General features: G+C 47.7%; 1 protein-coding gene across 3 annotated transcripts in view; it reads right to left on the bottom strand.

The window, feature by feature from the left end:
• CGNL1 (cingulin like 1) overlaps positions 1-13,514 on the bottom strand; it is a 152,910-nt gene that overhangs the window by 21,005 nt on the left and 118,391 nt on the right. For all 3 annotated transcript variants that reach the window (XM_028505605.2, XM_036033992.1, XM_036034001.1), the window contains 5 exons: positions 10,953-11,159; positions 10,005-10,109; positions 4,640-4,792; positions 4,023-4,193; positions 319-480 (listed from right to left, as the gene is read on the bottom strand). In XM_028505605.2, coding sequence (XP_028361406.1) covers positions 319-480; positions 4,023-4,193; positions 4,640-4,792; positions 10,005-10,109; positions 10,953-11,159 — 798 coding nt within the window. The remainder of the gene's footprint in view (positions 1-318; positions 481-4,022; positions 4,194-4,639; positions 4,793-10,004; positions 10,110-10,952; positions 11,160-13,514) is intronic.

Raw genomic sequence — 13,514 nt, 5'->3', positions numbered from 1 at the left:
AGTCAGAGTCAAATGCATGGCCCAAAGCAGCACATAGAACATGAACTATCAATGTGCCCTTAAGTAAGCACACCTAATCTCTTTGGGTTTGTGTTTTGTTTCTTCTTCAAGGTAATGAGGACACCCCACTAAATTACTTCCATCACTCCTCCAGCATGGGTGTCCTAGGAATCTCTGAACTACCAGCTCCCCCAAATCAAAACATGACCTTCCTAATTGAAGGGTCCCCAGAGGCTGAGGTCTGAGCAGAAAGCTTGCTTCCCTTGTTTCCCCACTCGCTCTCCCCAGGCCCTGGGGCCGCCCATATGACCCACACACCTCCATCTGCTTGACCAGTCGGCTGCGGTCATCTTTGAGGTGACTCTTGGCCTCCAGCTCGTACTCCAGGTCCTTCAGCGTCTGCTCCAGAAGCTGCCTCTTTGTGAGTGCCTCATCCTGAGCTCTCTGGTAGTCCCGCAGCTCTTCCTCCATCAGGCGCATCTAGAACAAGAAGGGGTTGGAGTGCTTAGCTGGACACATTGGGAACACATTGACCTTGATGGACAGTGTGCAGGCAGAGCTCGAGGAGACGCTTGCCATTGGAGATCAGAGGACCTGAGCAAGTGCCACTGCCCTCAGGGCCTCAGTTTACTCATTTATAAAAGAGGGGGGTTTCCAGCTATAGGAAGCAACCCATTGGGTTATAAATCTAAAAAAAATACTCAGGCCCTGGCCAGTGTGGCTCAGTTGGTTGAGGCATCATCCCATAAACTGAAAGGCTATGGGTTCAACCCCTGATCAGGGCTCATATGGGACGCAACCGATCACAGTGGTCTCTCTCTGGAACCAATAAATATGTCCTTGGGTGAAGATTTTTTAAAATACTCAGAGTATAAGGAAATAATGCACCCATCTAATTGTAGGAATGTATGTATCACTAAGCTACAATGCAAGAGGTATTTCTTACCTTAGGTCATGATGGGAAACACTGAAAGCCACTGAACTAGGTAAGTGCTTCCCAGGGTATAACTGACTGATTGCCCACCTGGATCAGTATCACCTCAACAGAAGTTTAAAGTTAGGGAAAATAAAAACCAAGTTAATGACCCCAAAGCAACCTGCAGGCATAAAATCAAATAATATAAACATACCCATTAAGTGAAAACCACTGCTCCCTAGAAGAAAATCCTGTCATCAATGGTCATAACCGACAGTGCTCTTTTCATCCACAAGGTGGCACTGAACTAACAGCTTTGAAGGCTGCATCAAACTAAAGAGCTTGATGCACTAGGGATGGTCCCTCCTGTGCTCCGCCACCACTGCACACATTGGGTTCTCCTGAAACATCAGTGTGGACAGATTTGGTGAAGTCCAAGGCTGTCTGCTTGTTCTCAACTTCCTAGCCTCTAGGAGATGGCTGAAAGCACAGTCTTAGGAACAGACTACACCAGGCTATTTCCTTCAGGGAGTATGTGAGAGTTAAGTGTCAAACTCTACGCCCATCGCTTGAGAGTGATTTTCACAGAAAAGTTGGGAAAGCCCCAAAGATGGTCTTAGGAGTGCAGAGGGACTCAACAGGTTAGACTGGCTTAGGAAGACCAGTGGGAAAACTTTGAGAAATGTGTTCCTTTCTTGGTGGCTAACGGAATGGCATCAGCTGACATTTCTATGAAAACCGCATAGCCCGGAAGGAGACCTCTCCCGATAAAACCCTAGTCTAGTCTGGGTGGCGACCGAGTGCAAAGATGACTAGGAAATGAAACTGTGAGTAGAAGCACTGAGGGAAGCACATGGGAACATCGCCCATGAAGAAAGGACGGTGGCGCAGGCACTGGCTACGGAGAGGGCGCACTGCACCTCAGAACACTCGAAATCTCCCCCATCTCTCAGTTTCCTAATTTGCTATCCTGGGATAATTTTAAAACCTACCTTATAGAGCTGTTATGAGAATCAGATGAAGTCATACCAGAAAGAACACAGGCTTGAGAGTCAGAAAGACTGACTGGTAAAAAGATAGCCTGCATTTCCTTGTTGGCACCCTCCCCGGTGCCCCGCATGGCCCTCGGTCCCACCGCCGGCACATCCCTGCCTTCAGGTGCCCCGCAGTCCCGGGACATCTCTCAAGGGCTGGGGCAGGGTGTGCACAGCAGCACAGCTGTCTGGAACCACAAGTCAGCAAACAACTTTTGAAGCTTCTTGTGCTGCCTTTACGTAGTTAAAACTGCCCTTTACTAAGTGATATTTAGAAGATTAACTGAACAACAATAACTTCTAAGTCTTAAATTCTCTAAAGATTATCTACATCAGAACTTTCCTAGCTCCGCACCAAAGACAAAACAGGTAAAATGTCTATTTCCCTGAAAGCAAAAAAGGAGAGTGTGACAGCCCTTGGGAGGGACTGCAGCTCTTTTTATTTTTTTGCTTACGATGAGGGTGGGGGGTGCAGTGAACTGAGCTGACCTTGAGTTTTTCAAGGGTCCTGAGTGATCCTGACTTGTTAATTTGATTTTGTCTTAAACAATCCCATGACTTCAGCAGCTTGATCCAGGGGGGTATCTGCCATTTCCTTGTAGAATGATGAGGTGTCTGCTTGTACCATTCAAGTGGAAACAGTGTCCCCTGGGGCTTTACCACTCAGAAAATCTATTTTGGAGTTAGTGCTTCCTTATACACATCACCAGCCTCCATCTGGCCTTAACTAACCTCCCTGGATCTCAGTTTCCTCATCTAACTAAGATCACGAAGGTTCCTTCCAATCTGAAGATTCTAGCAGAATAAGCATCATAGAAAAAGCAACAGGAGCTGTCTGCAGGGGCCACTCTGGCACCATGATTTTCTAAGATCAACACCGCACCCCAGGTGTTTGTTTGTTGGGGTCCTGGCAAATATCTGCACCCCCCTGCCCATCTGCTGGAGAAATGAAAATGTGTGTTTAATGCCAAAGAGAACGGTGATGTCAATAAGCTCATTTCAGTTTTTACTTGCATTCCTGTATCACATGACCCTGTGCCAGAGGGGGTCTGTTACTGGGATCCTTCCAGAAGTGTTCTTGAAGTCTGTGATAAACATCCATTGTTCCTCCACACACTTTTGACACTGACTCATGGGCGACTCTTCTTTGATCATCAAAGATATTAAAAGTTTGTTTTTTAAAGAAAAACTTGTTTTCCTGTGGAATCTTAGTGCTCTTGGCACTGCTTATGAAAAAAGTTAAGACTTAGAATAAAAAAATAACAACAACATTAGTATCCAGGATATACACACCCTCTGCTACACAGGTCCACATGTTCTCTCATTCGATTATTAAATCATTATTATTTTGTATATTTTTAAAGAGGCAGAAACAGATGCTCAGAAAATTGGGGTAATGTGCTCAAGGTCACCCAGCTGGCAAGAAGCATAGCTGGAAATCAGCACTCATGTATTTGCATTTTAGAGCCTTCAGTTTTCCATTAAAATAATCAAAACCATTCCCTTTATTTACTCTCAGTTCTTCAGAAGTCAAGACTGAAGGGAGCTAAAATTTGGGTTACTTTGCTCTATGTTTTAATAATTTCAATACTCATAAATTCCTAAAGATTTCTTTTTGTCTCCATCATTGTTCTGAAACTCTTGTCTACCATTCCCACTCTAATAAAAGTCTGTATTTTCTAAACAAATGGGGGGGAAAAAACCCCCACCACAGTTACTATAATCCCTGTTCTAGGATTAAATTAAAACATTAGTACATATAAATCATTTGGACACAGCTGGGAACACCACTGGTGCTCCATAAATGGTAGTTAAACTTTTTAGACAGAAAATCTTGGCTTAATGAAGAAAATGGTCAAGTTACAGTTTTACCAATTTCACCTCAAAGGCTAGCGGTTCATTGTGTGTTAGGATGTCATTTGCCCTATGTAACCATCCAGAGGGTTAAGACTGAGGAATCAAGCACAAATGTTGTCTTTAGAATCTACCCCAAGTCTCTCCTAGAAGTTTCACAGCCTGGAAGGATTCTCCGAATAAGGGGGAAAGCAGGAACTGGTCTGGCCAGGCATTACCTCCTCCTGCATTTTTGCTGCAGTCAGACGGGCCTTTTCTGCCTCTAGGGTCTTCTCCTTCAACTGCCTTTGCATTTCTGCAAGCTCCCTGCGATTTTTCTCCTTGTACTCATCCAGCTGGTTCTGGAGCTCCAGCGTTGATATGCGGGACACCTCGACAATGTCAGCCATCTGGAAGAAGTGACTCGGGTGTGAGCCCACCCTGCAATGCTCCATCTGGAACTGGGGAGCTAGGTTTGGGTCCCACCCGAACACAGATCATGCCTCCTCTTCGTTCTTCCACACCCTCCCCAAAATTTTGCAAAGGGCCTTGTCATGGGCTATGGAGGTTTAGTCACTCCTAACTGGGAAGCAGACATTAGGCCCAGAATCCAGAGGGTACTGGCATATTCTAGAACAGTTTCTCTGTACCTGGGATTCCCCACGAGTCCTCAGAGCTGTTTCAGGAGATCTGCAGGTCCCTGACGTGTTTGTGCTTACAGCTAACTGCAGGTTTCCTTAGCTTTCATCAGGCCCTCAGAGGGGGCCGGGTCCCAACACTGGGGTGTGCCCACACCCTCTCCTCCCCATGCTCCTGCCTCCCCCCGACCCACTCTCACCTCATCCTACTGCCTCACCTCCTTCTGCAGTTTCTCAATGGTCTTGTCCAGGTGCCACCGCTCATTCTCCATTTCATTCTTCAGTCTCCTTAACTGCTCCTTCTGCTCGGTCTCATCTTTTAGCTTCTCAGACAACTGCTTCTGCTCCTGGGTGGCCTGACTCAGATTTCTCTGCAGATGGCAGGGAAAGGATAGTGCTTGTCATCTACCCACCAGGTCAGCCACAAGAACAAGCAGCAGAGGGAGTCTCATAACTGCACCACAAAGCAATCAGACCTGTCACATTGGCGGTAAGGAAAAGTATCAAAATAAAGCCATCACAGAAACACAAGGACATTGCTGCTTCTGAAATTCAGGGACCAAGCTGACTTAGCCACAAACACACAGAGGCAGCCAGAGGTTGCAAAACAGCTGAGGCTGCTGGGGGTGGCAATTCAGCTAGTGTCCAAAAAACTGGTTGCTCATGCTTGAAAACCAAGGTGAAGTTACACAGGAGACTAACCTAAACCTACACGGCAGCTTACATACTGTGACATACAGCACTGTACCTGATGTTCTTGAATTCGCTCTGCTATGCGGATGATCACTACAGTAGAAACAGCCAAAAACGGCCCTGGCCGGGTGGCTCCGTTGTCCCACACACCAAAAGGTTGCAGGTTCGATCCTGGTCAGGGCACGTACCTAGATTATGGGTTTGATTCCTGGTTGGGGTGCGTATGAGAGGCAACAAATTCATGTCTCTGTCTCTCTCCCCTGACCCCCTCTCTCTTTCTTTCTCTCTCTTCCTTCATCTATCTCTAAAAAAATCAGTAAATATATCGTTGGATGAGGATTAAAAAAACAACTAAAAATTAACCTATAAAGACAGAGCACGCTGTCCACAGGCCAAGAGTCCACTTGGGCACAGGGAGAATGTGTGGGTTGGACTCACACGCAGAAGAAAAAGAACTTGGCAGTCCACAGGCTGATGAACTTGATGAGCAGAGGTGTTAAATAGGAGAGACTCCAGTCAGAAAAAGTGCCTATGAATGGTTATTTAGTGAATCAGCGCCAAATGCTAGTAGTTACTATGAAATGCAACCATCTCTGGGGTGATAATTTCCTTTGGCTTCTCTGGAGCTCTCATCTCACACCTTCACACAGACTGAAGCCCTTTATGTAAAAAACATGCAATTTTCTAACAAGATCCTCAAGTATCTTAAAGATGGTTACAGTGGCTTCTTTAAATGGCTGGGTGCTGAGATGTCGAGAAGCGGCGCAGCTCAGAAAAGGGGCAGCAGGACCCAGACGCGGGCTGGTCACCTGGACAGTGCTGTGAGGGGCTGAGGGCTGAATGCGGGTTAGTGCAGACACTGCTTAAGACCTACCCAGTCTGTGCCCTGCTGCAGGGACTGGATGCGGAGAACAGTTTTGATGTTTACAGTGCTTAACAACGTACAAGTTTCTGTCACACTCGCAATAACTCAGGCATCTTGAAAACACTCCCAAATCACTTCAGGCACTCCTGGTTTGCAGGGCCTGTGAATAGCTCCGGCCAACCACCTGACCTGGGGCCAAAGCCAACCACCTGACCTGGGGCCAAAGAACCACCTGTGGAGGCCTTTGTTGCCCCTCTGGCTCTGACTGCATGCAAAATCCAGCCAAGCCAGCCGAGCTGCTGCTCGAGTTAATTACTGTGGGGAACCAAAGTCAACAAAAGTGGTTGGGTGAAGAAAAGGTGCTAAAGAGAGGTAATCAGAAGTTCAGTGTGGGACAACTGGCAGGAGTCCTTCCCACCACAGCTCAGCTAGGCACACCCCAGAGACTAGGTCAATGCCTGGGATTTGTCTGTGGCTAAATAAGCAGTACTGGGGGCAAAGGGATGTACACAGGCCAAGGTAAGTGATGTATGGTTCTATTGTGTGGGAGAAAACCCTCAGACACATGTATCTCAAAATGTAAGTTCTTGAAAAACAAATGCAAGAGCCTTCAGGACCCAACCTAACCCCTGCCCCAGCCTGTTTTTTTCTTCCTCCTGAGTCCCGACCCCAGGGGCTCCAGGCCAGCAGACAACCAGCCCCAGCTCCACGCAGCCTCCATGTGGTGTGTGCATTTCAGCTTCACCCTTGGCTGGGGCAGGGCTGCCACCCAGCTCTGCTCTCCTGTGCCTGGAGACCAAGATGCGCCCACTCCAGCCGGGGCCTGGCCAGTACCCCACCCTACCCCACCCCCTCAACACACACACATATTTTCCTGGAAGAACAGTTTGGGCTAAATTATTTTTAAAATATTTCTTGCATGACTGTCTCTCTTGCAGGGTAGTAAGATCTCTCAAGGCAAGGCATGGATTTTCTGTCTGGGCAAGTCTTGCAGCCCAGACTCATTGTTAGGCACACGATAAAAACTCCCTGGTTGAAAATTAATATCTATCCCCTAAAGTGGTCTCAATACTTCTTATATCAGAATCACCAAGCAAGCAGGGAGTACTCCTTAAAGTGTAGATTCTGGCCATTTCTTATGGAATCCACAATTTTTTCTTGGAGTGGGGCCCACAAACTTGCACTTGAAAGTTACCCCAGTAATTCTAATGTACTCTAAAGTTCAGAAATGTTGTTCAGCACAATGTTCTTCCTCTTTGATTATTGAAGAAATATGTTCTAATATATCACTGCTGAGAAAACATGTCCCAGATTCACGTGAAAATAAGCAAAGTTGGCAATTTTGCATTTAGGAATTAGGCATGAAGTGCTCTGTAGCTGCAGTGACTGTATTTCCAAGACCAGAAATACGAGCTCATTGACTCATACTGGAATCAAAACTTGGGGAAATTTATCAAGGTGGAAAATCCAAAACACAAAGTTGGCAGATGTATAAGTACCCTTGAGCTTGGGGACCATTATCTGTCAATGAAGGCAGAGCCTTTTACTACGTGACTTAGTAATACCCTGATTTGTTCATATTAATAATAACCAAGTGGCAGGTGAACCCAAGGGCTTAAGGAATGAGAGGCTGATCAAAAGGAAGCTGGTCTTCCCAGACCCTTGCCACACAATAACCATGGAAGCACTGGCATTTTTTAATTCTGAAGTCCAGTGCAGAGAGCTGAAGGTATACAGAGTATAAACCCTTAACCCTCCCTGAGGGAAAAAACTGTGGCTACACCAGAAAAGGCTTCTTCACTCCCCCAACTGCAGAGGCCATTCTCAAGGGAATCGTAGACATTTCCGCCTCGAATGAAGTTCTCAAGTCGCTCTACAGAGCAGCACGATCCCAGACCATGGGGCAGGAGTCCAGCAAGTCAAAAATGACATCTTTAGGACCCTCTGCCACTTTCTGAGTGAGTCATAATAAGTCAGACCTAAGTTCACATGATATCCAGCTCCTGTAGAGAAATATATGTATCATACAGGAGAATGCAGCAGATTGCGAGGGCAAAAAGGTTTTGAAATGTAACACGCATGTGTGGGGGGAGCAAGCATTCTTCTCTCTTCCTCTCAGGGTCAAGACCCTTTCAGGAGCCAGCTTTGGGGAGGGGGGCAGGCACACAGAGGCATCAAACTGAAGGAGCTTCCTATCTGCTTCCAGGTTTTGGAGAAAATGAAGTAATTTAGGGTGATGGTACACTTCGCACAGAAATTTTTGGGACCAGATCATTCGGATGTCCTTTGAAAATTCCTACTGATTGTGTTAAAATGGCTGCACGGCGCACAGAGCACTCTCGCCATCTCAACACCCCGGGAAAACAGGCTCGAACAAAAGTTGCACGTGATCCAGAGGTGGGGGTGGGCAGGGGTTACACTGAGATCTTTGGGCCCCGGGGCCATCACCTGTTCTCTCCCCTGAATTAACTGTGAGCCTGGGTCCACAGCCAGTGAACTACTTCCCCGTGTGTGAAACTTTCTGGTTCGACCAAAGGACGATGAAGACTGAGGGCCGGTGACAGCTGCCCCCTGTGCACACGTGACAGGAAGGTGCAGACTTCTGTCCCTGTAGAATACAAATGTTTCTTCTCCCTCGGTGTCCACAACTAGCTCGGACTTAAACCCCACTTGTTGGCGGCTGGGCTGTAGTCATCACAGACCTTACGCAGCAGCACAGTGAAACTGCCATGCATGCAAAATCAACTGAACAGGAGTTTGTAACAAAGACTTCATGGATAGGATGAATGGATGGATAGATGAATGGATGGATGGATGGGAGGGTGGGAAGAAGAGAGGGAAGGAGAGAGGGAGGGTGGAGAGGAAGAGAAAGCAAGAAATCTAAAGCAAGGATACTCAGACATCAAACTCAGGAAAAAACAGGGCTTTACTGTATACAAAAACAAGGTCTCCGTCCAAAGCCAGAAAGAAGGCAGAGACAACTGATAGGGTGGGGGAGCAGGTAAGGGGCCCTGAGTTATGGGGACCCGAGTGAATGCTAGTGCACGCAGGCTCCTCGCCACTGCCCTGGAGAGATACGGCTGCACACGGACAGGAAGGCTGCCACGGGGCCTTTATGAATCTGGATCTGGACTGCGGTCAGTGTGAGCTACTTTCCACATACTCCTCCCCCTCCTGCCCTCACGTTCCTGAAGGAAAACTTGAACAACCTGCTGTCAGACGACTGCTCAAACACACCGGCTTTCACCCTCTCAGAACCTCACCCGATGGATGCTTGGTGCTAGTTCTTTAAAACCTGAGAGCAGGTCGAAGGAAGGATGCACCTGGATCACACGGAGGCCACTGTGCAAAGTCAACCTGAACTTCAGTGCGGACTTTTTTTTTTTAAGAATGTACTTCCATCATGTTTCCTAGCCTTCAAATGGGAAAATCTAATTTTCTAAGAATCTACTGATTTTGAAGAGAGATAGCTGTCTAGTTCCAAGGAAGCGACTTCCTCTGGCTCCTTTTCAAGCCGTCTTCAAGGACTCACTCTCTGGAGTCCTTCTGCCCAGAGGAGAATGAAAACTGGCTTCCGCCAGACAGCCGACTCCACACTGCCTTGGGGACCAATCCTGCCAGCCTTCGAACGCAATTCATATTTTATCTTTGGAAAGCTGTCAAGCTCTTCAACGTCTAGACCAGGAGTTTTCAACCTCTGTATGACCGACACTCGGGCCAGATAATTCGCTGCTGCCAAGGCTGTCCCGTGCTTCGTACGGTGGACAGTTTAGAAGCATCCCGGCCTTTACCCACTGGGTGCCAGGAGTATCTCTCTGACTGTGACAACCAAAAATGTCTCCAGATACTACAAATGGCCTCCCATTAAGGACCACTGGCTTAGAGGGCTACTTTGAGGTCAGATGGTTACCATTATGAAGGAGCAACCTGGAACGTGAGGACAAATGGCAATCTGTGCGTGTCCCTCCTATTTTGCTCTTGGGATTCCTATGTGAGGGATACAGACAACAGCCCTCAGTGTTTACCTGAGCATCTTCTAGCTCACTCTCCAGGGTCCTTCTGGCTGCCGTGGCTTCTTTTTCTTCCTTTCTCGCACGCACAAGGGCCTCCTCTAATTGCCGAGCCTCCCCCTACAAGGAAACCTGGGGTCAGTGTGTGCTCCGCTGTGAGCTGTGGCCATGGAGCTGGGCAGGGGGCTGACAGGAGTGACAGAGATGTCCACTGACACAGCCAGCAGTGCCACGGGCCCAAGAAGGCGCACAACAGCCGTGTTCCTGGATGTCTGTGCCTGTCTGCACTTCTGTACTCAGCCAAGATGTGAACATCAGAATCGCCTGGGATGATTTTTTGAAAACACAAATGTCCAGCCTCGCCCCTGGAGCAGGTACTGAATAGACTCAGGCACGCAGAGTTTTGGAAAAGGCTCCCGGGTGATTCTGACGGATAACCTCTGGCGGAACACATCTCTCTTTGCATTTCCTCCGTCCCCTCTTTTCCCGCCAGCTGCCATCAGCACCTGTCTCTGGCACACAGCCTCACACCTCTAGAAACCTGGCAAACCAGAGGACTTCAAAACCCATCAACTGTGTGTTAACAAAGAATGACTGGTCGTGAGAGAACACGGACCTGAGGGTGCTGTTCAGACGGCCTTTCGGGACTGCAGAGGCCTCTGCTCAATGTCCAAAGAAGAGTGTGTGTCTGATGCCTGTGGGAGTGGGGATTCCCGTGCCTTCTCCTGCGTTGCCCACCCTTGACCTCATCAGCCCTGTTCCCAGGCCTCGTTAGAAGCTCAGCTCCCATTCAGACCACTTGTAGAGAAACAAAAGGAATGGTGTGCAGAGAAGACAGAGTCACAAGTGCCTTGACCTTTCCTACTAAATTATGACAATAAATCTCTCCCTGCCTCTGAACCGCTCACAAAGGAAAGAAGGATGGCAGCTGCCCCGGCCGGGCATGGGGCCCAGGAGCCTCACCTCGTACTTTCTGAGGGCTTCCTTCGCCTTGGCTTCGTCGTCTTTAAGGTCAGCAACCTGCCTCTGGAGCCGAGCAACACTCTGCTCCAGCCCTACAAGGCTTCCGCGCAGCTTCTCGTTCTCCGCTTCCAGAGCCTTCACCTGCACCTCAGCCCCCAGCTGGGTTTGCTCGGAAGAGGTGCTCCGACTGGCCAGGACCTCGACATTCTGTTAAAAACAAGGAAACCAGTGTCAAGGGGCAGTTCCCAGCTCCGAGGATGGCTGACATTTATTAAAAGCCCACGATGTGCTGGGCACCGTGGTAGGCCAGGGGTTGGCACACCACTGCCAGCAGGCCAAGTCGAACCTGCCACCTGCTGTGAAAAACACAGTGTTATTGGAATGCCGCCACACCTGTTCATGGGCACCTGTCTGTGGCTTTCATGTTACAACAGCAGAGTGAAGGTTGTGGCCGAGACCACGAGGCCTGCAATATCACAAAGCCTAACGTATTTACTAATCTGTCTCTTTACAGGAAAAGCCTGTCGACCCTTGCCTGGGCTAAGTCCTTGACATCTAGAGGAGGCCCTTGTGTGTGCAAGGAAGGAAGGAAAGGAAGCCACAGCAGCCAGAAGGGCCCTGGAGTGTGAGCTAGAAGATGCTCAGGCAAACACTAAGGGCTCACACAAGATTCCAACCTGTAAACAATGCTAGGAGGTGGATACTATGCTTATCACCATTTTAAAGGCAAAGAAACTGAGACTTGGGGAGATTAAGGAGCTTGTCCAGGTCCACTTGCGAAGAAATGTATTCGGGCAGACTGAATCCTCAACCTGCTCTGTACCCCGCCACCACCACCTTCTGGAGATTTCACGTCCCTGGCCCCTCACCGAGTGCAGGGCCCCTGAAGGGAAGCTCTTGCTGAAGGATAGTTTCTGTCTAGAGATTTTCTTTAATGTCCAACACAAATCAGGAAATTAAAATTTGCTTAAATTATGATACACCTAGTGTAAGCTCTAGGCACTATCATCTGCAAATGAGCTTGTGCCGCACACAGTTCCTAGCAGAAAGGAATGGCAACGATTACAGGATGGTTGCTACTAATTTCAGATGTCACATGGACATTTTATGTTTTGGCTCAGTAACGTGGAGTGATGATAAGCGGCCTTGTCCAGAACTCCACCTCTCTCGCAGATCGCTCGCCTTCCATTTCTCCACCACCACGATACTGCCAATGGATGCTCTCAGAGCAGCGATGCGGGTGCCTGCCAGGAGAGGAGGCACCAGGGAGGGCAAGGTCCGGCCTCAAAGGCTATGCTGCAGCCCACCTGGGAGAGCTCTCTGCCAGACCGCTTGCTTGCTTACATAGCCGTTCAGAAAGATCTTTAAATCCTTTAACAGTACAGTAAGGTGCATTACCCTGAACTTAACCAATTAGAGAGTTTCAGAAACCAGTGCATCCTTTCACAACCCGACTGTTTAATTCTATACATCTGGGGGAGCCCAGAGCCACTGGAATCTGAACGCAGTGAGCAGACGTGGCGAGGAGAACACGCAGGGCCCGGCCCAGCACTGGATGTCTCAGGACAGTTTGCATTATCATCTCCTACTTAAACTAACACGATGAATGAGGAGAAATCAAGGGTGGCCGAAAGCCTGAAGAGGGATCTGAAGAATCCAATCTCTGGTCAGACCAGGGAAAGAAAAAGTCAAGATTGCCCATTCCTGCCCTAACTTTTCCATCAGAAGATAAGACACTGCAAAGCTGCAGTTGTCGAGACGGTGCGGTACCGGCGTGAGGATGCACATATAGGTCAAGGGAACAGAATTAGAAGTCCAAAAATAAATCTTCCCATCACTTTACTTTCAACAAGGGCGCTCCAACAATTCAATGGGGACAAACAGTTGTCGACAAATGCTGCTGGGACAAATGGATACAGGCAAAAACTAACTCGACATGTACCACAGACCTAAATGTAAAAACTAAAACTCTAAAGCCCTGAAAAGAAAACATAAGAGTAAATATTTGTGACCTTGGGTTAGGCAAGGGTGTCTTAGACACAATACCCAAAGCACAAGGGACAAAAGAAATAGATATATTGGACTTTATCAAAATTAAAAAGTTTTGTGTTGTAAATGATACCTTCAATACAGTGAAAAGACAATGCACACAGAATGAGAGAAAATATTTATAAATCATATATCTGCAAAAAGACCCATAACTAGAATATATAAAGAATTCTTAATTCAATAGTAAAAGATAAATAACGCAATTAAAAATTGGGCAAAGGATATGAGTAGAAAGAAATCTTTCCAAAGAAGATATACGAAAATCAAGCCCTGGCTGGCGTAGCTCAGTGGATTGAGTGCAGGCTGTGAACCAAAGCATAGCAGGTTCGATTCCCAGTCAGGGCACATGCCTGGGTTGCAGGCCATGGCCCCCAGCAACCACACATTGATGTTTCTCTCTCTCTTTCTCCCTCCCTTCCCTCTCTAGAAATAAATAAATAAAATCTTTAAAAAAAGATATACAAAAGTCCAACAAGCACATGAAAAATGCTCAATGTCATTATTTATTAGGAA

This window comes from Phyllostomus discolor, chromosome 1 (assembly GCF_004126475.2).
Source record: "Phyllostomus discolor isolate MPI-MPIP mPhyDis1 chromosome 1, mPhyDis1.pri.v3, whole genome shotgun sequence".
In the NCBI taxonomy this organism is placed as follows: domain Eukaryota; kingdom Metazoa; phylum Chordata; class Mammalia; order Chiroptera; family Phyllostomidae; genus Phyllostomus; species Phyllostomus discolor.
This window is presented reverse-complemented; position numbering and strand designations above follow the sequence as displayed.